Source organism: Apium graveolens, chromosome 10 (genome assembly GCF_009905375.1).
Source record: "Apium graveolens cultivar Ventura chromosome 10, ASM990537v1, whole genome shotgun sequence".
Taxonomy (NCBI): domain Eukaryota; kingdom Viridiplantae; phylum Streptophyta; class Magnoliopsida; order Apiales; family Apiaceae; genus Apium; species Apium graveolens.
In genome coordinates, this window is record NC_133656.1 from 230,773,224 (window position 1) to 230,798,227 (window position 25,004).

Sequence of the window (25,004 nt, forward strand, 5' to 3'; positions counted from 1 at the left end):
AGAGATCTGAGCAACCTTAAATTGTACTCCATTTGAATTACGAAATCTCAATCTTTAAATTCTGAAATGTAAATAACTTTATCCGTAATACATTTCAAGCTGCCCTGAAACAGAAGACCATGCGCATCATCTATATTTCATTGTAAATTTTGTAAGACATACTTATTAAACCTCGGTTATCTCCAGCTGAACTTAGAAGTCACTACTATCCTAAATTTAATATCAGTGAATATATTTTTTTAAAGTTAAATTTTCAAACTTACTGTAAGTTTAGACTGTTCTCTGAAAAAAAAATCAGTGATAAGATTTTTCATTCCAGTCTTGTACGAATTCCTCTATTCATCCCACATATCCTTGTACGAATACATAAAACTCGAATGGTCATGTATTGCCGTATTGGAAGAGTATGTTTTTTTATTTTCATTTGGAACACATGGTGAAGGCGTTTGGACCGCTCACCACTCACCAGTGCTACAAATTAACCTTGGAACAACTTGGTTCGGTTCAATTTTAAAATGAACTTGATTTTAAACATGAAAATAAACTTGGATGAGTAAATAAGTCAAGTCGGACATTTAATAGTTTTATCTCGGAGCTCATTGAATGAGTTCGAATTTAGCCGACTAAACTCTGCTCCGATAAAGTTTTAATATATTATAAATAATAAATTATTACTCATTATATATTGTAATTATATTTTTTGTCATTTATAGAAAATTTTGTTCATATTTTCTAAATTAAAACTTACTTTTTCGTAAGGAAATTATGAAATATTATCATCACATTCTATTCGTCTCAAATTCTTCAAATTTTCATAAAAAGCATTAAATAAATCGTAATTTACAAAAAACAAATTTAAATAAAATATCAAAAAAAAAATATTTTGACATCAACAATTAAAAAATAATGTAGGAATTCAAAAGTTATGAATGTCTCAATAATTTAAAAAATAAAATTCGATATATTTTTAAAAGTCGACTTGAAAATTAAAATGATATAGATTAAAAAAATAAGTGTATAATTTGACTGTATACATAATTATAAGATAAAATTAGTATTTGATCATTATATAAATATATAATTATAAATTATATTTTAATATTGGTGGAGTAAAATATATGTGCTAAATAATTTTAAATAACTCAACTCCGTCAGAATTCGGCTCAAATTCAGCTCAGCATAATTGCTTGTATGCAAATTCTGTTCTGATTCTTCTACTGACGAGCTGTTTTTAAATATCACTTTAGGTTCGTTTGCTCAACTTATATCAAAAAATTAGGTATAGGGCCTGTTCGACAAACCTCACGAACAAACCTCAATAGCCGGCTTATTGACTTATAACCCCCAGCTTATTAACTAGTGTTTTTCGACCCGACTTATAAGTTGAATTTTAAAACTTATAAGTTGATAAGTTGAATGTTGACAACGACGTACTTTTTCTCAACTTATTTTTTATCTTTTTTTTATCAATTTTAGTTTTGAAATATATTTTTAAAATGTTAATCTAACTTAAAATATAAGAATTCAGATAATTATATTTAAAAATTATTTATTTTAGTTCTTTTAAATAAACAAATTCTGACTTATAAATTAAATTATCCAAACACTTGAATAACTGAAAACATTTATCAATTTATAACTTATCAATCACTTCTTCAGTTTAAGTCATAAATTACTTATTTTAAAATTTCCCAAACGAGCACATAATCTCCGCTAGATTCAGACTTAACTCGGTTTATAAGGGGCCTGTTTAGGCACACCTTATAAGTGAGCTTATCACTTATAAGCCCGCAATAAATTATTGATTAGTGTTTGTCGTCCTAATTTAAAAGTTGAATTTATAACTTATAAGCTGATAAGTTGAATGTTAATACCGACGTATTTTTTCTCAACTTATTTTGATTTTTTTAATTCTTTTATTAACTTAAATTTTAAAATATATGTTTCTAAATACCAATATAATCTAAAATTTACGAATTAATATTATTATATTTAAAAATTATTATTTTTTGTTTATTTAAGTAAAAAATTATGACTTATAAGTAAAATTATTCAAATACTTATATAACTTATAAAAATTTATATACTTATCATTTATAAATAACTTATTAATTTTAAATAATAAATTATTTATTTTAAGATTTTACATGCAGACGACGTGATGTTTATCTGCACCTTCGTCACTCATGTAAACGGTGTGATGTTCAATCTAATTTTTTTTTAAAAATAGAAAGAGAACAGATAAAGGAGAGTTTGTAATAATTACAGTAGTTGTCAGTCATGCATGCAGTCAGTGAGTAGATATAGGTATTGCAATATATAGTGGCGAATGCATGAGATTTGACTTGTTTGACTGTTTACCTCGTTTATCTATCTCCTGTTCTCCCCCCAACGACTCCGTTAATTAGTTCATTCATCCGTCTTTAAAAACTTTTCCTATTTGTGTTAGCACTTTGTCAATGCACATTTTTTTGTTAATATTTTTAATTTCATATTAATATTAAATATAAAAATTTTATTATATTAAAATATTCATAAATACGTATTCAACAAGATCAGTCATGACTATATTTGATCGTATGGATTGGACGTAAATTAATAGTTAATTGCTTATAATAAATAGTGTCAGGAATCAAAATAAGAAACGTATAATGGGACGTAGGGAGTACTTTATGTCCCATTAATTTCTATATATTTTATTTTTTTTGATGTCACATTCAATTCTATACATTTCAAACTTACAAAAAATAATAAAAAATTAATAATATAAAAATTAACTACATCCACTATTTTCTCCCAATATACTCACTTTATCAATTATTTATTGGCTCTACCTCCTTTTTTTTATGAAGAGAATGAATTTTTTGATCGAATGATCATAAAAAAATGGGTCCGGATCTCCTGGCGGAAATGATTTGGAAGATCCAAAAAAAAAAATGGTATTTGCTAGCAACAACCTAATGGAGGCAGTCAATCAATATAGATTGATCCGAAATCTGATTCAAATTAAATATTGATTGGTTCAACCACTTTACCCAACTTCATACTTTCTTCTCTCTAAATTATACTTTTTCCTTCTAACTCATTCCACTATCTTACTAAAATTACCAAAAGTAACATTATCTTCCTACTATGTCTTGTCCTCCGTGCCAAAACCATTTGTATACAAATGGCTCAGATGAAGGGAGTACTTGGGTTCCGTAAATAATTACTCCATCTTCGATGAACCCACATTTTTTCGAGTTTTTGCGTTTTTTTCTATGTTATTCAAACTATTCATTTTATATTCGAGCATTTGTGTCGGACACTCGACACCTAAATAAAACAGTTGAATTTCGGCACTTAAAACACATTTTTATAAAATATTTTCGAATCGAATACTTGGACAAGTATACACGTGAACACTTTTTAGTTCAATGTAGGTTTTTTCTAATTCTATAGGTTCCCTTCCCATTTCTGAGGTTTTGGACAGGCAGGTGAAATGTAGAAATCGAGAAAGATTACAAAATCTAGTGTTAAATCCATAACAGAGAATGCGATGGATAAGAGGCAAAATACAAAACGACTACCGGTACACACAAATATAATGAACCACCTGCAGATAGGAGTCCTGAAGGAACCAAGTATAGACAACATTTCTGCATTCACGGGTGTTCCCCTAATTTTAAATTATAGACACTCAAATTACGTCTCTGTGTGGTTAATCTCAAGTCATAAGCGTCTTAACAAATGGCGTCAAAATTTGGGCATGTTGCCTCCTATTTTGGAGTTGATCAAACAATTTTTAACATGTTCCCTCCCCCCTGGGTGTTCGGATGAACAACATTTCCATTTTAAACCTTGATTCTATAGTTTGCAGTCAACTGTCTACTCTCCCAAAACAACGAATTGATATCACAAAAACATTGCGTATTTATTCCGTCACCATTTCGGTCGATACAAATTGTTTGCTTGAGAAATTGCGAATAAAGTTGTACTTGCAAATTGCAATATACACGGAGGTATTAAAACATGCAACAAAAAATTGACTCCAAAAATAATGGAGCCACTAAAAAATGTGTTCCTACTTCCTAATAGTCTATCCGTCCCACTAGATTCATTACATACTTTTACCTCATACTTGACACGAATTTTAAGGCTACTATAAAATATAGTTCTATAATTTTTTTTAGAATTTTCTTTTTCTGTATAAAAGTTTAAATATTATATTTTTATTTAAAAGAAAAAAATATTTAAAAATATTTGGGGCACCATGTTTTACGGGAGTTTTAAAATACGTGCCGATCCTCCGTCTCCCAATGTAAACAACGTCCGAGGACTGAGGGAGTACTATTTACTCAGTATATATATATATAAACCTAAGTATACAAGATTTTTGATAAATGCTGGTGGGGAGGACATAGGTTGCAGACTTACGGGAGACAAGAATTAGCCCCGTACATTCTAATTCCTTGTCAATTGTCAAAAATTATCAAAATTTTAAAGTAAAATTTTGAACAATATTGAGTCCCTGTGAGCTATATTTTCAGTTCCGTCCTTGGATTGCATGTAACAATTTGTATATTAAAAAAGGTAAAGAAGATAGGCTGGTATGGTATGTGCAGTGTGCGGAATTTGAACTTGTGAATAAATATAAAGGGTAATAATAATGGGGCATATCAATCAAAAGAAAAACAAATTGAAATATGTAGGGGAGAGTAATGCCTTGAGAAGAAAGAACAACCTCGTGATGGAGGCGAGGATAATTATGAAGAGAGGCCTACGGAGGGGTTAATTTGATGTCATCATAATGCAAAAACTGACCATCAAATATAATTACAAGGAGGGCCAAAAAATATAAACATAATGATGGTATGATATGAGCCCCCTGACAATCCATTTATATAATTATACAGGTTGTTGGTAAGGTGGTGCCGTATACCTACCGGCCAGCCTTGGTAGACCAAAGTATAAAAATATTTACGTACGTCATCCTAGGTGTACGCTCTACAATATTCCCCCGGTCACTTCATCCCATCAAATACAAACATTTAACAGTCACGTTAATCCCCTATCTCCTGTTTTTTTTTTTACATTTCTCATGCGTCAGTATCTTTCTTCTTCTTTTTTTACAGTTTGAAAAAAGGAGAGAAAAGAAGGTTAATGAAGAAAGTGATGCCATGAACCCGGACATACCACAACTGTAGTGTTAAATACTCCCTCCGTCCCGTTAAACGTTTCCTCTTTTGATTTTCGGTACTGTTCACGATAAGTGATTGACTACTAATTTACGTCTAATCTATAATATCAAATATAGTCAAGAGTGATCTCGTTGGATTCGTATTTATCAGTACTTTAATACAGTGAAATTTTTATATTTAATACTAATACGAATTTAAAGATATTAACGATCAAAAGTGTGCATTGACAAACGTGTCCAACACAAAAAAAGAAACGTTTTTAGGGACGGAGGGAGTATCTTTCTTCTTCTTTTTTTACAGTTTGAAAAAAGGAGAGAAAAGAAGGTTAATGAAGAAAGTGATGCCATGAACCCGGACATACCACAACTGTAGTGTTAAATACTCCCTCCGTCCCGTTAAACATTTCCTCTTTTGATTTTCGGTACTGTTCACGATAAGTGATTGACTACTAATTTACGTCTAATCTATAATATCAAATATAGTCAAGAGTGATCTCGTTGGATTCGTATTTATCAGTACTTTAATACAGTGAAATTTTTATATTTAATACTAATACGAATTTAAAGATATTAACAATCAAAAGTGTGCATTGGCAAACGTATCCAACACAAATAGGAAACGTTTTTAGGGACGAAGGGAGTAATAAACATGAGACATTGTTGAGTTGTTCAAGATCTTTTAGATTTTGCTCTGTCCCCATCGGTAGATCCTGTGTTTCAATTGTTCCATCCACACTTGCATCATCATTACTACATTACTCAACTCCTGATTACAAAGCGGATTAGTAAGTAGTTTAGTGGTATTTTAAGTTTTTGAATGAAAACTATACAAGAGCTAGGCCTGCATCAATGTATCCGATACATATTGGTACTGCTCTCAGCGTCCCAATTTACTTTAATTAAAAAAAAATTGAAAAATAAATCTTAAATTAAGTGCAAAAATTTATCCGGACACGTAAAATGGAATGGATTGGGCTGTACCGGTGACCAATGCATTTCTATTTACTTCTAAATAAACAGAACAAGGAGCTACTATAATTAAGTTTGGGAAGACGAGATCCCATAAAAGCCCGTTGCAATTATCCAATTAGCCCAAGCAAGATGTCCGAATAGTGCACGATATGTTGTCTTTCCCAACCAGCCCATGCAATAATACTGGCAAATTAATGAAAAAATACTGAATAAACACTGATGCAATTCGTTCGTGTCGTGTACATCCGTGTTTCGTGTCATGAATGTCTAATCCAAACCCGAATCGTTAAGTATTCGTTTCGTGTTCGTGTGCCTTCATTTCGTGCACGTTTCGTGTAATTTTAAAAGTAATAATAAAAATAAAGATAAATAAAATATATATATATTTAAATATTAAGTTTTTACTAGTCGAATCTTAAGTCAATAAGTTATAAAGACTCATGTGCAGACAAGTATTATGAAATTTAAATTTGAATCTATTTTGTATCTATATTCTGTAAATATTATATGTAAAATATTATTGTAATATATATATATTCATATAATTTTAATAAATTTATTTAAATATTTATTTATTTCGTGTATTTTTGTTTCGTGTACCGAAGTGTAAACCCAAAACCGACACTAAATCCATCTGTGTACTTTCGTGTTCGTGTACCAAAAATGTCAAACAAAACCTGTTATTTTCGTATCGTTTTCGTGTCGTGTTACCGTGTCGTGTACGGAATTGTCGGCTCTAATCAACTGATCAAGTACAGGCTTGGCTCTTTCGGGTTCCCAGACCGGACCGGACCGAACTGATTTATACCAGCCTGAAAACCGGATTTTATTGAAATTGTGGACGGAAGACAAGAACTATTATGAGCCCGTTTGAGATTAACTTTTACTAGTATATAACCGTGCGATGCACGTTTGTTTTGATGTAAATTCTAATTTTGATTATACGTCTTAAAAAATAATAATTTTTTTATAATTTTAATATGTTTCCGACAAGATTCGAACCTTATACCTCTTAAATAATACTATTTATTAAGAATATATCTAACGGTCAACAACGACCGACAACCAAACTTTCAATTTTTCGTCTTTAATATAATAGTATAGATAGAAATATAATATAAGTGTCCTATTTTAAATATAATATAATTGATAGACGATTATTTTAGGTGTCCTATTTTAAATATAATATTAAGTGTCATAATATAAGTGTCTTATTTTAAATATAATAGAATTGATAGGCGAGAAATTTTAGGTGTCTTATTTTAAATATAATATTAAGTGTTCTATTTTTAATATAATAGAACGACCAACAACCAACAAAAAATTACCAAAATACCTCTTTTTAGATGTACTTTTGCCTGAAATACCCATTCTGAAAAAAGATGCCAAAAATACCCACCAGATACTCAACTGATACTAGAGTATCAGATGATACTCAACTTTCCATGGAGTATCAGGATGATACTCCACGATACTCCTTTGTGAGTAGAGTATCATGGCTGATACTCCTCTGTGAGTGGAGTATCAGTCCTGATACTCATTTCCCAGTGAAGTATCACTTTTAAATTTTTTTGAAATATTTAAAACATGAATAAAAGTAAAATTTAATAACATTAAAATTTTAGATGATACTCCACTGACAAATGAGTATATCACATGTTACTCTACTAACAAAGGAGTATATGGGTCGATACTCCACCGACAAAGGAGTATTATCCTGATACTTCTATGCAGTGGAGTATCAAGCTGATGCTCCATTGAAAACGGAGTATCTGGTGGGTATTTTGGGCAGCTTAAAATTCTTGTGGGTATTTTGAGCGATTGTTATTTAAAAATGGTTATTTAAGTTTTTCACCCACAACCAACAACCAAACTTTGAATGTTTCGTCTTTAATATAATAATATAGATTTTAAGTTGAAAATGTATATAAGTTATTTAGATGTTTGGATAATCTTATTTATAAGTATGAGATGTGTTTGGTAAGTGAAAATTTTATTTATTTAATGTTATAATTTATATTTTTAAGTTATAAATATGTTGTTTCTCTTATGCTCGGGTCGGAAAATTTTATTTGTTTTACAATTTTACTCATTGAGAAAATTGGTCCCAAGTAGGGGGAGTTATACTAGGATATAGTATATTTTAATTATATCAATAATTTTTTAATCAAGTTGTGTAATTACCTACATAGCCCTCGCGTATTCATATTAAAAATATTTTGTACCCACCTATCCCTTTAATATATAAAGCCTGAAGGCTTATTACACAGCTTATTACTTTAATACCCTCCTAAAACCTCTGTAATAACAATTTCAACTCAGCCTTATCACCTTACTTCTCCTTACTAACCTATGTTTCTTTGAAAAACATACACTGCCCTTTACCAAAATACAAAACCTGTGCTTCCGGTTACCACACTTCAATTATCCTCTTCTTTTCTCCACTCCCGGTTCTTTGTTCTTGGTTGATAACACTACCCGGTTTCTCTACTGTTTGTCCCGGTCATTAAAGGCCTTAGGAGTGTTTTCTGTAGCTTTAGTCAAATCTGAAGTTCAAATTTGAAATCAAAATCAATATCAATACTTCAATACTTACTTTTAGTTTTTACCCGCCTTTCGTACCCTTCCTCTTCCGCTTCTAAGCTTTTCCGGCGATATCCTAGGGTATGAGTTTTCCCCTTCAATTTTCCTTTGTTAATTTAATTCTCAGATCTGCTGCTGTGTTAATTTGATTCTCAGATCTTCTGGTATTGTTTAATATTTCAATGATTTAAGAATCAAGTCCGTGTTTAATGTTTCAATGATTGAACATACAAGTTATTTAATGTTAGGTTGCATAATAAATATACCTCCTCTATTATTGAATACCCAGAACATCATAAATGCCCGATAATAAATTAGGAAAGTTTTGATTTTACTTATTTTTTTAGTCTTTAAAATTTACCTTCTTCGTCTTTTAATTTGTAATATTTTTATTTTTTTGTAATTTCTGATCTTACCCGATTTACTGAGTTTTGACTAAAGTAGAATTAATATTATGAATTGTAAGCAGATTTGATGTCCTTTTGCTTGAAAGAATGGAACAAATTCGTAATAATAAGTGACTTCAACCCGAGAATATTGTTCAAGCAGTAGGTCAGTTTTTGCTTTTTACTTTGCATATCTTTAATGTGTAAATGTGTGTTTCAAGGATGATCTTACTATATGATACTAAACTATAGCTACTTACTTGCTTCTTACTAAATAATATGATTAAGGTGGTTTTACGACAAATGCAACTTCTCAATCTGCCAATGAAGTGTCCAAGAAAGCACGAACAAATCACGGGGTTTCTCTTTCCCCAAGCCAGGGAAGCTGTTTTGGAAACTATCAATCTCAAAACCATATTCCCATTACACCAAATGGTAATTTTAGATTTTTAAGTAGATGATACAAGAAAGTTTGCCCTTCTAATAACATTATTATAATTTGATTCATTGACAGTTAGAGACTGTGTAAACAATGTGGAGTCCGTTACCCCATTGTCGCCTTTATCATCAAATTTGAGGTTTTTATATAATACCACATTTCCTGAGAAGTCTGATCTTCGGGCGGACATAACTGTATTATTATCACCATATTTTTACGCAAGCATGATGAATGTATTAAGCGTAAGTATTCACATTATTAAACAAATTCATTCTGTAATTTTAGTATACGTCAAATATTGTGAAAACATAATAAATTTTGTGGTCTTATTTCAGTTAAATCTCGGATTGTATCCAAGGAGAATGTCCCTCCACATAGTAAACAGAGTGTGCAACCTGTTTTCCCAACTTCCAGAATTACCCCACTGTCGCCTTTATCTTCATTAGGTGCAAGAAACTCTGCGAAGTCTGAATTTGTCAAGGAAACAGTTGTTCTCGGGAAATCAAACTTTGTACGGAAGCATGCTGAATGTATTGAACGTAAGTGTTCACGTTGTTGAACCAACTCATGTTGTATTACTACATGTCACATGTCTAACAAAAATTTCAAAGTTTTTGTCATATTGCAGGTAGATCACATGTGGTACCCAAGGAGAATGTTCCTCCATAAAAAACACATATTGCGCAACCTTCTGTACCAACTTCCCCATTTAGTAAGTTACTTTATAGAAAATAATAACCAAGACAAATATGACATGTTCATTCAACTGCTTAATCTGAGTTAATTGTTTCCAGGTGGAAGAAATTGTGATACGAGGAATGAGAAGAGGATCGATGGGGCTTATACAAAACCAAATGTGACCTCCAGAAATAGGAAAACATCCAGAACTCTGCCTACAATTACTAAAGAAAATAATGGTAATTAAGCTCTCCCTCTAAGCATCATATATTAATGGGATAATATTTTAACATTTTTAGTTTCTAAGTGAAATGGCACATTAGTTCAACTGATTGATGTGAGTTAATTGTTTCCAGTTGGAAGAAATTGTGATACGAGGAATAAAAAGAGGATTGATGGGGCTCATAAAAAATCGAATTTGACCTACAGAAATAGGAAAACATCCAGAACTTTTCCTATAAGTACTAAAGAAAATCATGGTAATTTATCTCTCCCTCTAAGCACCATATATTAAATATAGTATTTGAACATTTTTGTTTCTAAATGAAATGGCACATTACTAATAGGCGTGAAGAACGTACCAATGGCCACAACAAGCATACCAAATTTTAGCACGAGTATAACACTGCCTTTTGCAAAAACAAGAGGTACACAGAGAATTAAAATAACCCGATGTACAGATGATAAACGTACCATCGAAGAAAGGTGTGTTCATCCTCAGAGTAGTCAGTTAACATTTGTTGACAAAGGGAAGATGCCTATTCAGTTAGAATCAGATGTGATAGGTAACATAAATTGTATAATTGCATGTTTCAGCATAGTTGATGCAAACTAAAAAATCATATTCCCGGTTTTGCAGATTTTCACGAAATGTCTGACATGGACAGTGATAATAGTGATGTGTTCTCCGACCTAGGTAATATGATTTGGAGTTAATTTCTCATTTGTGTAACATCTAAAATGTTACCATTAATTGTAGTTAATTTGTTAATGCGCATATGATGTCGAACATTTCAGTTTTGAATCCTTTGAACAGAGTACAGATCGACTTAAATGCCCACCACATAAATTACATTTTAATGAGATGGAGGTTCATGACGAAAGCTATGATCTCAATAATGACAATGGTATGTCAGTGATATGTAATAACTTAAATTGAGTTTTATACATAAAAAAATGCTGCTATTAAGTAACCTCTCCATTGAATTTGTTTCAGAGTTCTCCTATGTTGCCGGAATGCATAGTGATCAGTCTGATGGCGAATCGGAGGAAGGTATTTATATTGATATAATTGTAGGCAGTATTTATTCAGGAACTTCATATGATTCATGAGCTTATGTGGTCAAATTGAAATGGTTGCAAATTACGAGGAAGATATCAATTGTGCCTCCTACGAGGAAATGAAACTTCCTACTGGATATAAGATGAGGCCATTATACACAGCCTAATCAAATACCCTTCCTGAAATTTTTTTATGTAATGTAAACTTTTATGGACTTTTTGCATGCAGTTATAATGGAGTACGCTACACTAGGCCCTCCCAATGTCCGTTGTAGCAAGTGTGAATCATGGATGTGGAAGGAAGAACGTGTTAACAAAAGCGTTACCTGCGGAATACCTAGTTTTTCCCTGTGTTGTGCCAAAGGTCAAATCAAACTACCCAAAGAAAAACCAACTCCTTCTTTCATTTGGCAGCTGCATAACGATAAAGCATACTCTCAGAGATTTACCGATGGTATGCGTTTGTATAATTGTATATTTGTATTCACGTCCACTGGTGGGAAGGTTGATAATTCAATCAATAACGGTGGGGGGCCTTACATCTGTAGACTAAATGGACAAAACCTCCATTTATTTGGTTCTTTAATACCCAAACATGGTGAAGACCCCAAATTCCGTCAGTTATATATCTATGACACGTAGAATGAAATTAGTAATCATCTAAAATGGGTTAATATTGATGGGGGTGATCCACTTGATGTTGATATAGTGGCTGGATTATCAAAAATGTTAGATGAGACAAATGAGTTAGTCAAAGAATTTCACACAGCTCGCGACAGATTTGAGAAAGATGGGGTGCAAGATTTAGAAATTAGACTAAAGGTCTGTCGATCTGAAAGTGGTCGTGAGAATCATGTCGGGCCATCTGATGAGGTAGCTGGTATAATGGTTGGGGACATGGATGATACTGATGGTTCTCGTGATATTGTTATAGATTCTCATGTTAAAGTTTTGGAGCGAATTAGTGACATTCTTCCAAAACTGATAGCGTTACAATACCCTTTATTGTTTCCTCATGGTTCAGATGGTTTTCACAAAAATATTCCATATGGAAAGGTTGATGATAAATCAAGCAAAAAAAGAGAATATATAACGCAGAAAGACTATTATTCTTACAAATTCCAAGTTCGCACCATTGAAGGTAATCTATAATCCCATTGCTTTAGTAAAGAAGTAATTAATTTTTTTTTGAAACTGTACTCAGATTCCAGTGTAACTAATAAAAATTTGTTGGCAGCAATTACTCCACGTCTTAGACTTTACCAGCAATATGTTGTTGACGCATTATCCACTATTGAGCAAGCCCGTCTATGGTGGTTTCGTATGAACCAAACCACTTTGCGTTCAGAGCTGTATACTAACATTCAAAGGAATTTGAATGAGGGTACCTCTGGTACATCAAATATGGGTAAAGGTTTTATATTTCCTGCTGGATTTGTTTGTTCACGTAGATACATGCAACAAAACTTTCAGGATGCCCTAGCCGTTTGTTGGCATATTGGTCACCCTGACATTTTCCTTACCATGACAACAAATCCCTTATGGGATGAAGTCATACAGATGATGAAACTGCTCCCTCATTGCCTACCAAAAAATTCACCAGATGTCATGGCTCGTGTCTTTAGACTCAAGTTAGACCAGCTGATTGATGATATCAAGAAAAAGAACTATTTTGGAACTTGCCTTGGTGGTAATGTTCAGATTGTCATGAAATTTTTTTTGCAATAACCTTTGTTATAAGAAATGTGGAAGTACTTACCTACTTTTCTATTTGTTTGACATTTATGTATGTATGAGAGTTCCAGTAGCGCGGTCTCCCGTATGTGCACATGCTTATATGGCCGGACAGTGCTTCGAAGTTGAACTTGCAAGCAAATGTTGACAAGTTTGTTTCCGCAGAGATTCCAAATCCTGAAACTGACCCTTTGGGGTATGTCACTGTCAATGCTTTCATGGTACATGGTGTGGCGCCCTCCAAACCCGGGTCAGAAGTTGGGGTCCACAACACATACACAATATATAAACCTGTATATGAAATATTCTTTGCAATGACCCTGGTTTACATAACCACGGATCGCAACAGGTTAAAGTATGAAAAAAGCCACAACCTTAACTTTTATTACAACGTACCAAATCCCAACTAATTTAACTTACAACTGATAATGAAACTATTCTTACAATCTTATTATTTCACTACCATATGAAGCTTCTGCTAGCTCGATCCAACTCAAACTGGAATCCTATATCGCACTTTGGACCGAGGAACTTCACTATCATCCACATCATTTTTAACTATAAAATATATAAAAAAAATCACAATAGTGAGCTAACTAGCTCAACAAGTCATAACAGGGATAAATGAGGTTAAACAATGTTCAAATGGGATGATTCAGAAGAATCAAGTTTATTGTTAAATAATCGTTAGAATTGGATATTAATTTTAAGTTTTAAAACCAAAGTTAGGCTGCTGATCAATCACGCACTAACCCCGAGCAAGGCACGCAGCTCTGCTCTAATTACTAGATCCAAGGCACACATTGACCTACCTCGACCACGAATCTGGTCCACATAAGAAAACTATCCAATTCTAAAACAGTTCAGTATGATAAAGAATATATTTCAATAAGACAAGATCATAATCAATGAGGATAAAATACTTGAATAAAAGCGTATTGCAATTCGTGGGTATCACAAGGGTATATCAGGGTATGTATGAGAAACAGTTTTCAGCCTGTAAAAGGATTAGGTATTAGACGAATAATGATTTTTAAAGGTTTAGTTCTTTGATGTTATAAAGAATGGTTGGGGTATAAAAGTTTATGTGTTTCCAAACAATTCTCTTCCAGTGTTTGGTGTTTGGTAGGTATACATTTGGGGAGTAGTAACATATTTGTGTGGTTTGGTATTTGAAAATCAACAAAGGGTGGTTTACCAAGAATAAGGCTTATGGCTCAAAGATCAAATGATGCGGCTCATGTTCAAGGCTGAAGGATTCAAAGTACTTACAACATAAAACAAAGCTATTTATACTAATATTTGAATGCCTGGATCTTAAATGAAATTAAAATGCAATTTCCTAGCAGATTATTTGATCAAATCCTGAATTTCAAATGAAATCCAGTTTTTTAAACGGTTATTAGGTATTTAGAAAGACTGTTTTAGTGACCAAGCTTCTTAAGCTTCTTGGCTAATTATTGTTGTAAATTTCAATAACAAATATTGCAACATAGAGGCAAGTATATATAAAATTTAGCAAGTCCATGCCAAGACCACAGTTAACAAAACAAAGTATGCATGTAAACAAAATCAGTAACAGAAATAACGAAGAGAAAAATGAAGATGTACCCGAAATCATAGCTTTCAAACGTGTCTAAAAATAATGGTGCACAGATACAAAACGCCAAGAAAATACGATCACAGCTGACTCCCCAGGCCTTGCTCGAAGCCCTGGCTATTCTTGAAGAGAATATTGCCCCTACCTGCTGCGTTTGAGATGCGTGCAATATCTCCACCAGGATAAAACAGCTCGGAGTTTGTGTTAACAGCAGCAACAAAACCTCCACCTCGACTTGCACCTCAGTCGCCGGAAAACTAAAGTAACAACACTTCGAACTTGTGTTTTTGGGAGAGAAATGCAGAGAGGAAGAAGAGAAGATAATGTTGTGTGGTATAAAAATTACATTCACTTTAACCTCTATTTATAGGAGAGGAAAAGTGAAACTGCCCACACAATTAATATATGAATTAAACTGCTCCATTAATAAATAAAATCAAAACTGATCAGATTTTGAATTTAAAATATTTGTAACAGTTTTTTCACTTAACACCCACATTATTATCAGATTTATATTTTAATTCAATATATCAGTTACAGATCAGATTATATATATGCATGTCCAGGTTCAATGAATTAGACCAAGCCCACTAACAAAGTGATTTAGCCCAATTCAGTATCGAACCCAGCCCAACAATTATAATAATAATAATAATAATAATAATAATAATTCAGTCACTGATAAATAAATTTGAATTAAAATATTAATTCTCAAATGACTTGACCTCATTCAGAGTTTTAACACTCTTGCTTTTCTAGCTGTGTCAGTACCTTCTAGGTTTACAGGGGATTGACTCAGATACTATAGTATCATCTATGTAGCAAAGGTACTACTAATTCATCCTTACAGCTTGTTATTACCCATTGAATACACTTCGAGGGATCTCCTCTCATGTGTATTGAGTTCCCACTGTTGATGAATTATGATGGGTTGACAGTCCCATCCCCAACCTTGACTTCAGGACCACTGCAGGTTCCAGTCCTTGAGTAAGAGGATCGGCTGTATTATTCTGAGTTCCTATGAACTCTATAGCTATGATTCTATCAGTCACTAAACCCCTTATAGACTTGAGTCTAACGTGAATGTGTCTCTTAGTTTTAGCATTATGCTTTTTACTGCTAATCTTGTCGATAATTATTCGACTATCACAGTGAATAGCAATAGCAGGAAGCGGTCTGCTTATAACAGGTATCGCAGACATAAGTCCGTGTAACCATTCAGCCTCCGTCCCTGTGGAATCAAGTGCACACAACTCAGCATCAAAAGTAGACTGAGTAACTATAGTCTGTCTACTTGACTTCCAGGATATTGCTCCACCAGCCAGGGTGAACACGTATCCAGTCACTCCATTGGCACCAGACTTCTTAGCTATCCAACTTGCATCACTGTACCCTTCAAGCACACCAGGGAATCTCCTGTAGTGTAAACTAAGGTACATTTTTGCAAGCTCCCAATAATCTGATAATACCTTAACTGAGATACAGGCACTCCTGAAGTATTCTTGACAAGGGCAACTTTCGAATCATAGGGTGTACTAGCGATTCTACACTGTGAATAACCATATTTCTCAAGTATAGATTTCTCTATATAATGAGATTGAGTCAAGGTTATTCCTTCAGTGGACTAAATCAGTTTGATTTCAAGAATCACACTTGCCTCACCCATATCCTTAATTTCAATATGCCTTTTCAAGAATTCCTAAGTCTCGTTAATAATCTCAATATTGGTTCCAAACAGTAAAATGTCATCCACATATAGGCACAAAATAACACACTCATTACCTTTAACTTTAGTGAAGACACACTTATCACTTTCATTAATCTTATAACTGAAAGGCAATACAGTTTCATCAAACTTTTTATGGCAATCTCTGGGAGCTTGTTTCAAGCCATAGATGGACTTGATCAACTTACATACTTTTCTTTTATTGCCAGATGCAATAAATCCCTCAGGCTGATCCATATAAATCTCTTCTTCAAGTTCACCATGAAAAAAAGCCGTCTTTACATCCATTTGATGGATGATAAGACCATGGACTGAAGCCAATGCTATAAGCATTCAGATTGTTACCATTCTTGCAACCGGAGAGTATGTATCAAAGTAATCAATTCCTTCATTTTTCTTAAAACCCTTAGCTACCAGTCTAGCTTTGTACTTGTCTATTGAGCCGTCAGGGTTCAACTTCCTTTTAAAGACCCATTTGCACCCAATAGTAGAACACCCTGGAGGGAGATCAACCAACTCCCATGTTTCATTAGAAACAATAGAGTCAATTTCACTCTTTACAGCACCCTTCCAGTGCCTTGACTCAGAAGAATCCATAGCTTGTCGGAAAGTTAAAGGTTCGTCCTCGATATTGTAAGTGATGAAATCACCTCCAAAATCCTTGACTACCTTTGCACACATACTTCTCCTTGGTTCCTCTAGTTCCTTAGGAATAGAGCTACTACTAGGTTCCGCCCCCACATTTGTCATCTTTTCCACATGATCAGGAATAGAACTTGATGTGTGAGTAGGATCTTCCTCAGAAGTCGTTTCAAGTATTCCAGTCTTCATAGGGTAGACATCCTCAAAGAATGTCGCATCTCGAAATTCAACTATCGTGTTTACCACTATACCATCTATGTCAGATTTTAACACTAAAAATCTCATAGCTGTAGTGGTTTCAAGATATCCAAGAAAGATACAGTCAACAGTCTTTGGACCTAGTTTCTTTCTCTTGTGTTCATGAACAAGCACTTTAGCAAGGCACCCCCACACACGAAGATACTTAAGACTAGTCATCCTGCTTTTCCATAACTCCAAGGGTGTTTTATCCATGTGTTTCAGAGGGACTCTATTCAAAATATGGCAAGCCGTATTTAGAGCTTCTCCTCACATGTATTTAGGCAACCCAGAGTTAATAAGCATACTATTAATCATATCTTTAAATGTTCTGTTCTTTCGCTCAACAACCCCATTAGACTCAGGTGTGTATGGTGGAGTAACTTCATGAACTATACCATTGTTTGCATAAAATTCATTAAAAGCATTACTCGTATACTCACCACCTCTATCAGATCTCAACCTTTTAAGTAACTTACTAGTTTATTTTTCTACTTCAGTTTTATATATAATGAATTTACTAAGTGCTTCGTCCTTATGTCTAAGTAAATAAATAAAACAGTATCTACTACTATCATTAATAAAAGTAATGAAGTATCTAAACTGGTCCTTGGTTAACACACCACCAAATTCACAAATATCAGTGTGTACTAAATCTAACAAGTCTGAATCCCTAACAATGTTATGAAAAAGTTTCCTTATTTGTTTAGCAGACACACATACTTGACATTTATAATTCTTTTCTATGGTATGTTTTGGAATCAACTCTAAGTTCATCATGTTCTTAAGAGCACCAAAGTTTAAATGACCTAGTCTAGCATGCCATATATTAGAGGATTCAATACAGTTAACAGAAGGAATAACATTATTATTCAAATTTCCCAAAACGGGATCCGCATTAATAACAAATAAACCAATTGACAAGTAACCCTTGCCAAAGAATGTACCAGTGCGAATAAGAACTACTTTATTACATTTGAACGAAATTTCAAAACCACTGGAAACTAAACAGCTTCCACTTATTATATTTCTACGCATGTTGGGAACATGATGCACTCTCGTCAGAGATTGAATACGTCCTGAAGGGAACTTCAGATCCACGTTTTCAACTCCATGTACTTGAGCAGCACTAGCATTCCCCATCTTCACAGTCAGGCTATGACTCTGTAGATAAGATACAAATAAACTAATATCAGCACAAATATGTACATTAGCTCCAGTATCTATCAACCATTTATTTGACATATAGGTAGAAAATATTACAGGCTTGTAGGATACATACCGGTCAACGTCGGTTTCAGAAGTCGTAGCCTCACCAACGACCATGTTCACTACAGGCCCACTTGCGGTTCCAAGCACAACATTCGCTTGTGCTACCTCGGTTTTCTTCGCTTTCTTCGTAGGGCAGTCCTTACTCCAGTGCCCAACCTGCCCACGAGAACAGCATGGTTTGTTTGCCTTGGGTTTCTTGGCCTTGTCCTTGTCACTCTTAGGTTTATTACTATTAGCTTTCTTAGAAAAAGCCTTCCTCTTATGTCCTACAGTTGCTATGTTTACCTTCGAGGTACTGTGTTCAATTGGCATCACATGTCCCTGTTTGGACTTGTGTTGTTCTTGCACCGAGATGTCCAACATAAGGTTGGTCCAGGTGATCTCTCCTTTTCTGTTTTTTTTAGGGAGAGAGAGAACTCTTCCCAAGACTTCGGGAGCTTTTCAATCACACTCATCACCTTGAACTTCTCCGGGAGGTCCATTCCAGACTCCTTCAAAACATGCACTATCATCTCGAACTCATGCACCTGCTCAGTCATGGACTTATTGTCCACCAGCTTGAACTCGAGGAACCTTGCCTCATAATACTTTTCTAGACCTTGTGAGTCAGTATTATGTGTCTGGTCCAGCTTCTCCCATAAGAGTTTTGCGGAGTAGGCATCAGAAGAATAGACATCAAACAAAGTGTTTTTTAGTGCCGCCAGAATGGCCGCCCTAGCCACTCCATCCTTCTCAGCCCACTTCGCGAAAACCTTAACTGTGTCAGCCTTCTCATGATCCACTACTGGTTTCTCATATTCCACAACCGGCCAAAGACCCTTTATAGTCAGCCACAACTTCATCCTTTTCTGCCAGTGAGAAAAGCCAATGCCATCGTTGAATTTCTTCGGTAAACCGGTTAGTTCAACAGCTTGTGGGAAACTATAGGTGACCCAATCAATGGCCCCAGCAGTTGCACCCGAACCGCTACCACCACCAACGATAACCTCACTTTCATTAACCATTATGCTAAATTCTAAATAACTAATATCCTCTTCAAGAATGTTGTAAATTTCACTAACAAATATTGCAACATAGGAGCAGGTATATATAAAATTTAGCAAGTTCAGGGCAAGACCACAGTTAACAAAACAAAGCATTCATGTAAACAAAATCAGTAACTGAAATAACGAAGAGAAAAACGAAGATGTACCCGTAACCATAGTTTTCAAACGTGTCTGAAAATAATGGTGCACATATACAAAACGTCAAGAAAATACGATCACAGCTGAGTCACCAGGCCTTGCTCGAAGCCCTGACTGTTCTTGAAGAGAATATTGCCCCTACCTGCTGCGTTTGAGATGCGTGCAATATCTCCACCATGATAAAACAACTCGGAGTTTGTGTTAACAGCAACAACAAAACCTCCACCTCGACTTGCACCTCAGTCGTCGAAAAACTAAAGTAACAACACCTCGAATTTGTGTTTTTGGGAGAGAAATGCCGAGAGGAAGAAGAGAAGAGAATGTTGTGTGGTATAAAAATTACATTCACTTTAGCCTCTATTTATTGGAGAGGAAAAGTGAAACTGACCACACAATTAATATATGAATTAAACTGCTCCATTAATAAATAAAATCAAAACTGATCAGATTTTGAATTTAAAATATTTGTAACAGTTTTTTCACTTAACACCCACATTATTATCAGATTTATATTTTAATTCAATATATTAGTTACAGATCAGATTTTATATATGCATCTCCAGGTTCAATGAATTAGACCAAGCCCACTAACAAAGTATAATTTATTAATTGTTTTTTTGAAATCTAGTGCTACTTTTTATTAACAATGATTAGAAGGGAGAAGAGAAACAATACAACTTTCATTAGATTTGTGTGGTTACAACGTAGAACACATACTGCGAAAATGAATAATTAGAGGTTGGCTTTAATTTGTTGACTCGCGAAAAATGTTTGAAATTTGTTGATGTCTAGAGATATAAAGGGAATCTTGGCAAAAAAAATAAAAATATAAAGGGAATTAGATCTGAATGTGACCACCAGTGCTGTGGTTGGGGTGCGTCTTTAATGACTTGTGGAAATATAGGAGTATCAATCTAACATCTAATTCTAATTGTTAAGATTAGTTGACAATCTTTGAACTTTTTTATTAACAATCTGCGAAGTTACAAGGCCAAAGTAGATTCTTTCATTTTCGGTTAAATATTGAATGGATTTTCATACTTTCAATTTTAAAGTCGACCTATATGTTATTTAAAATATTCAGGAAACAAATGTGAAGCAACTTTATATACAAGCTAAAAGAGCAACATGAAAGAACAGCAAACAGTTTTAGAAAATATTAAATCTTGTGGCAATTTCATAAATTCGATCTTGTGACAAGTCCATAATTTTTTTTTTGGTAAATATCTTGCAGAAAAATCAAATTTATTTCTGAAAGTGCCACTCACTTGCACTTCAAGTTCCTCAGCTGTCTCTTCTTGACAACAACATCCATGTTACAATTCAAATTGGTTGCTCTGTCATTCTTTAAAAGCTTCAACACTGTGACTCTGCCTCTCAGTTTAGACTGCATGCTTATTGGCAGTACTCCAGCATTCAAATCTTGAAGAAATAGTATTGAACTTCTTGATACATATGAAGATGTCAACTTCACACTTATGTAGAACTTCCTGGTTGATCTTGCATCGACTCGAGACTTATGAATAAAAGCCCTTCCTACCCTCACATCCTCGTAATAGAAATATACAGTAGTGTTGTGATAGCTGAAATGACCGAAATTTCTGTTCTTCACATTGAATTCAGCTTTGAATGCAATGCTGAAATAAGGGTTGGATGTGTTGCCAACTCTTAAGGTCTGGACTGCTACTGCTCGAACGCGAAAATTTGGAGTTTTGAATTTGAGAACTGTCAGTGCAAAGAGTAGTATAATGCCTGTCTCAAGTGCAGTGAGTGCAACGATGAACAAGTAATATTTCAGGCGGTTTTTAAGCTTCGTTTGCTTCTCTGATGACGCGATCTCTTCTTCTAATCGTGCATGACAACTTGTGCAAGCCAATGGATGTGATGGCTGATGCTCCTCTTCCTTATCTTCCATGAGCTTTCTGCAAGCCAACGGCTGTGATGACTGATGCTCATCCTCCTTATCTTCGATAAGTTTACTGCAAGCCAAGGGATGTGATGGCTGATGCTCCTCCTCCTTATCTTCCATAACTTCTCTTTGCAGTCAGTGTTCGTGTGCTTGTATCGGATTTTAAGACTGCAATTGTGGGGATGGGGTGAGGGATAAAATGTAGATGGATATGCTTTAAGTTATAAAGAAAAAGTATGTTCTAGACTTGGAGTGTCATATGGGGCATCTTGTAGAAACTTTGCATGAGATAAATGTGATTCATCTAATTAGCATTTGACAAAAGTTAGAACTTTTCTGTTTTTCAATTTTCACTAAGCAATAGCATGGTTCTTGAGTCTAATATTGTGGGCTATTTGTGTTTTGTAGGGTGGATAGTGGATTCTATGAATTCAGTACAGTATGATGAGAGGATAATTACATAGATATAGTAGTTTCTGACAATAATTAGTGTTTTGGACCATGGAAGAAAGTTGTAGTAATCCTCCAGACTGGAAGTGCATCATTTTATTGAAAGCTATAGTTATCATTTCATTGTCTTATTAATGTTGTTGGAACCATATCTGTGGGTGTTAGTGTTACTGTTAGTGCTTTGGCCTTAGCTGCTTACAACTTGCAATTTCTTTGATCAGTCTTGTGGTTTAGGGCCTACATTTGCTCGGTGTCTATTCAGACTTTTATGTTTTGTGTAGCGTTGAGCCATGGAACAGGATAATTAGCTGGTGATAAGTGTGTGTTGTAGTTTGAATAATCAATGATAATACTCTGCAATGTATCATTATTTGTTTCACCATTACCATTAGCTATTCAAATCCTGGTTATGGTCAAGTGTCTATTTTTCATCAACAAGGCGAATAATATATTATTACAGTTTTTATATCGAGGCCAAGTGGCTTACAAAAATTAGGAACACCATTAGCTATATAGGTAGTTGGTATGGTCAAGTGTCTATTTGTTATCCACAAGACGAGTAAGATAACATTTGGTTTTCACTATATTGAGACTAGTGAAAGGAAGTCTCCAGGACGAGGATGTCGCCTGTACAGAAAATAGTTGAACTGTATCTGTACTTCCACGAATCTCAGAAGTACCAACGTGCTACAACAATGAGAACAAAACCTAATAGAAACATCAAACATGGAAAAATCAGTAACATGTTAATGCTTATGAGAGTAACAGCTTAACCTAATAGGTTTCTGAACACAAAAAACCAGTAACATGCTAATGATTGTGAAAGAGGGTTATGAAAAGGTTCACGGCTTGCTAACGGGCTAATGGAAAAGTTTTCTGTAAACAGTCATCACTTGAAGTTGTGGTAAAAGTGAAGAATAGCCCACATCTTTACCCCACCATAACATCAAGTAGTGTTGCAAATTGTAACATTGGACAATACTTGAGGTCTGACTTCAGAGGTATTGTCTATGGTCCCTTCCTTCCTGGACAGATGCAGATTGCTTCTTTTCCATGGGCATTTCTTCTTTAATTCCCTTGCACCAGGGGATCTTGTCTTAAACTTGACCACCACTTCCTCTGAATGTAGTACCGCCCATTCTATCTGTTCGACATGTCTTTTTCCAGATATTTATGGTTCTGTATAAGAAGATAAACTCAACCGCGCATTCACTACTCCTACCTCTTCCATTACAACTTAATATACTTATAAGGCGTCTTAATTATTCTACTGATTTTTTTTTGTTTTATATTCTCCCAAGCTATATTCATTCACCAATAAGTTTTTGTATCCAAATTAAGCGTGGATCAGTCTAAACTCTAAAGAGATCACCTAACTGCATTTGACACATGATGTGACTACACTTTTAGGACACCTAAAATGAGCTGTTTGGTAGTGTAAATGTTGGGCCTAAAATAAACCGTGGGCCGGATTTATGGCTTATAAAGGGAAATGGGCTTTATGGATGGCAAAGCAGGGGGATTGGACCCGAGTGTATTACTGTTGTATACGCAAGGTGGGGATTGCCCTACTGAAGGGGTATTAGCAAAGAAAGGCTGGAAGCATACTTAAAGGATGCCTAATACCCGAGGGTTTCTGGGGTATGCCTAATACCCTAGGGTTTCTGGGGTATGCCAAGACACTAGAGTCTTCAGGGTATGCTATTTAGCTGGTACTATACAGATGACGGTAAGAGGCCTACAGTGACAGTGTTGTAGTAAAAAACGGACTCTACAATGGGACAGTAAGAAGGGAACGATTCCTAGCAACTAACAACTACCTATAAACGGATTAACTTAATGCATGTATGGAATATACATATAAATGGTTGATAAATACAATAATTATATGGATAAGTAAAGGTTAGTGGTGTATTAGAAGTAGAACACTCTTATCTTAGCTTAAACCTAGCCGGATAAGGATCAAGAACAACCCTATGCCTGGGCAAAAACGTGGTTGGCAGATCTGATAAGGAGTCCTATAGCAACTAGAACTACATGGGGGCTTGATTCCTATAAATATAGGATATGTAGGCCATTTGCGGGGTTACACACATACACGTTTCTCTGCTAATAATTGAGAAGAAGCATTTTGTGAGATCTCTCGAGTACGTCTATGATTGAGTAGGAATTATTCAGTCACCACATCTCGGGAACCTTGCAAATTCAGTCCAAACGCAGCCTTGCTCGCCACCGGATTCCGGCGAGTTAGGAGTATACAGCTGTCACGAGTATGCCGTCGATCAGGCCTAAATCGAGGCGCGCTTCCCGTTATTTCAGCAATTTTCTCCAAAAAGTGTCGTACCATTTTCCTCTCACAACATTTCTGGCGCTAGAAGGAGGGGAGGGGGTGATATCATGCTTGAATTAATCTCTAGAGAGGAGAGATGTCGGGAAGTTCCGGTAATGAACGAACACTAAGTGAGAGTCATAATGACCGTGAAGAAGGAGATGGAGGAGTTACGAATTCGGAGCTCCTCGGGAAGATTGAACAGATGAGTCAAAATATTGTTTCCTTTGAGAAGAAGTCTCTAAGAATGAAAAGGTGGAGGCGAAAATATGATTGTAGTGGCCAAAAGGCTAAAAAGGCTCAAGTCTTTTCGGTTCGCCTTAACTTTGATGATGAAGAAGAGGACCTGGAAGACGATCAGAAGAAACCAACATTTTCTGATGTTAAAACTGATCAGGAAAAT

General features: G+C 34.6%; 2 protein-coding genes and 1 long non-coding RNA gene across 3 annotated transcripts; 2 read left to right on the forward strand and 1 right to left on the reverse strand.

Moving 5' to 3' along the window:
* The first annotated feature begins 8,507 nt into the window (after positions 1-8,507).
* LOC141689468 (uncharacterized) lies at positions 8,508-9,552 on the forward strand. Its single transcript, XR_012562392.1, has 3 exons — positions 8,508-8,815; positions 9,204-9,286; positions 9,409-9,552. It is a non-coding gene; the product is annotated as an uncharacterized LOC141689468 (long non-coding RNA).
* Positions 9,553-9,649: 97 nt separating this feature from the next.
* Positions 9,650-13,100, forward strand: LOC141693625 (uncharacterized). Its single transcript, XM_074498777.1, has 11 exons — positions 9,650-9,801; positions 9,895-10,098; positions 10,188-10,271; positions 10,354-10,476; positions 10,594-10,716; positions 10,804-11,022; positions 11,097-11,153; positions 11,274-11,364; positions 11,454-11,510; positions 11,748-12,659; positions 12,756-13,100. The coding sequence occupies exons 8-10, from the start codon at positions 11,322-11,324 to the stop codon at positions 12,158-12,160; spliced, it is 513 nt and encodes a 170-aa protein (XP_074354878.1). The 5' UTR covers positions 9,650-9,801; positions 9,895-10,098; positions 10,188-10,271; positions 10,354-10,476; positions 10,594-10,716; positions 10,804-11,022; positions 11,097-11,153; positions 11,274-11,321; the 3' UTR covers positions 12,161-12,659; positions 12,756-13,100.
* An 8,077-nt stretch (positions 13,101-21,177) lies between these two features.
* Positions 21,178-21,942, reverse strand: LOC141691969 (late embryogenesis abundant protein At1g64065-like). The gene has a single exon (XM_074496717.1). The coding sequence runs from the start codon at positions 21,940-21,942 to the stop codon at positions 21,178-21,180; it is 765 nt and encodes a 254-aa protein (XP_074352818.1).
* Positions 21,943-25,004: the final 3,062 nt, after the last annotated feature.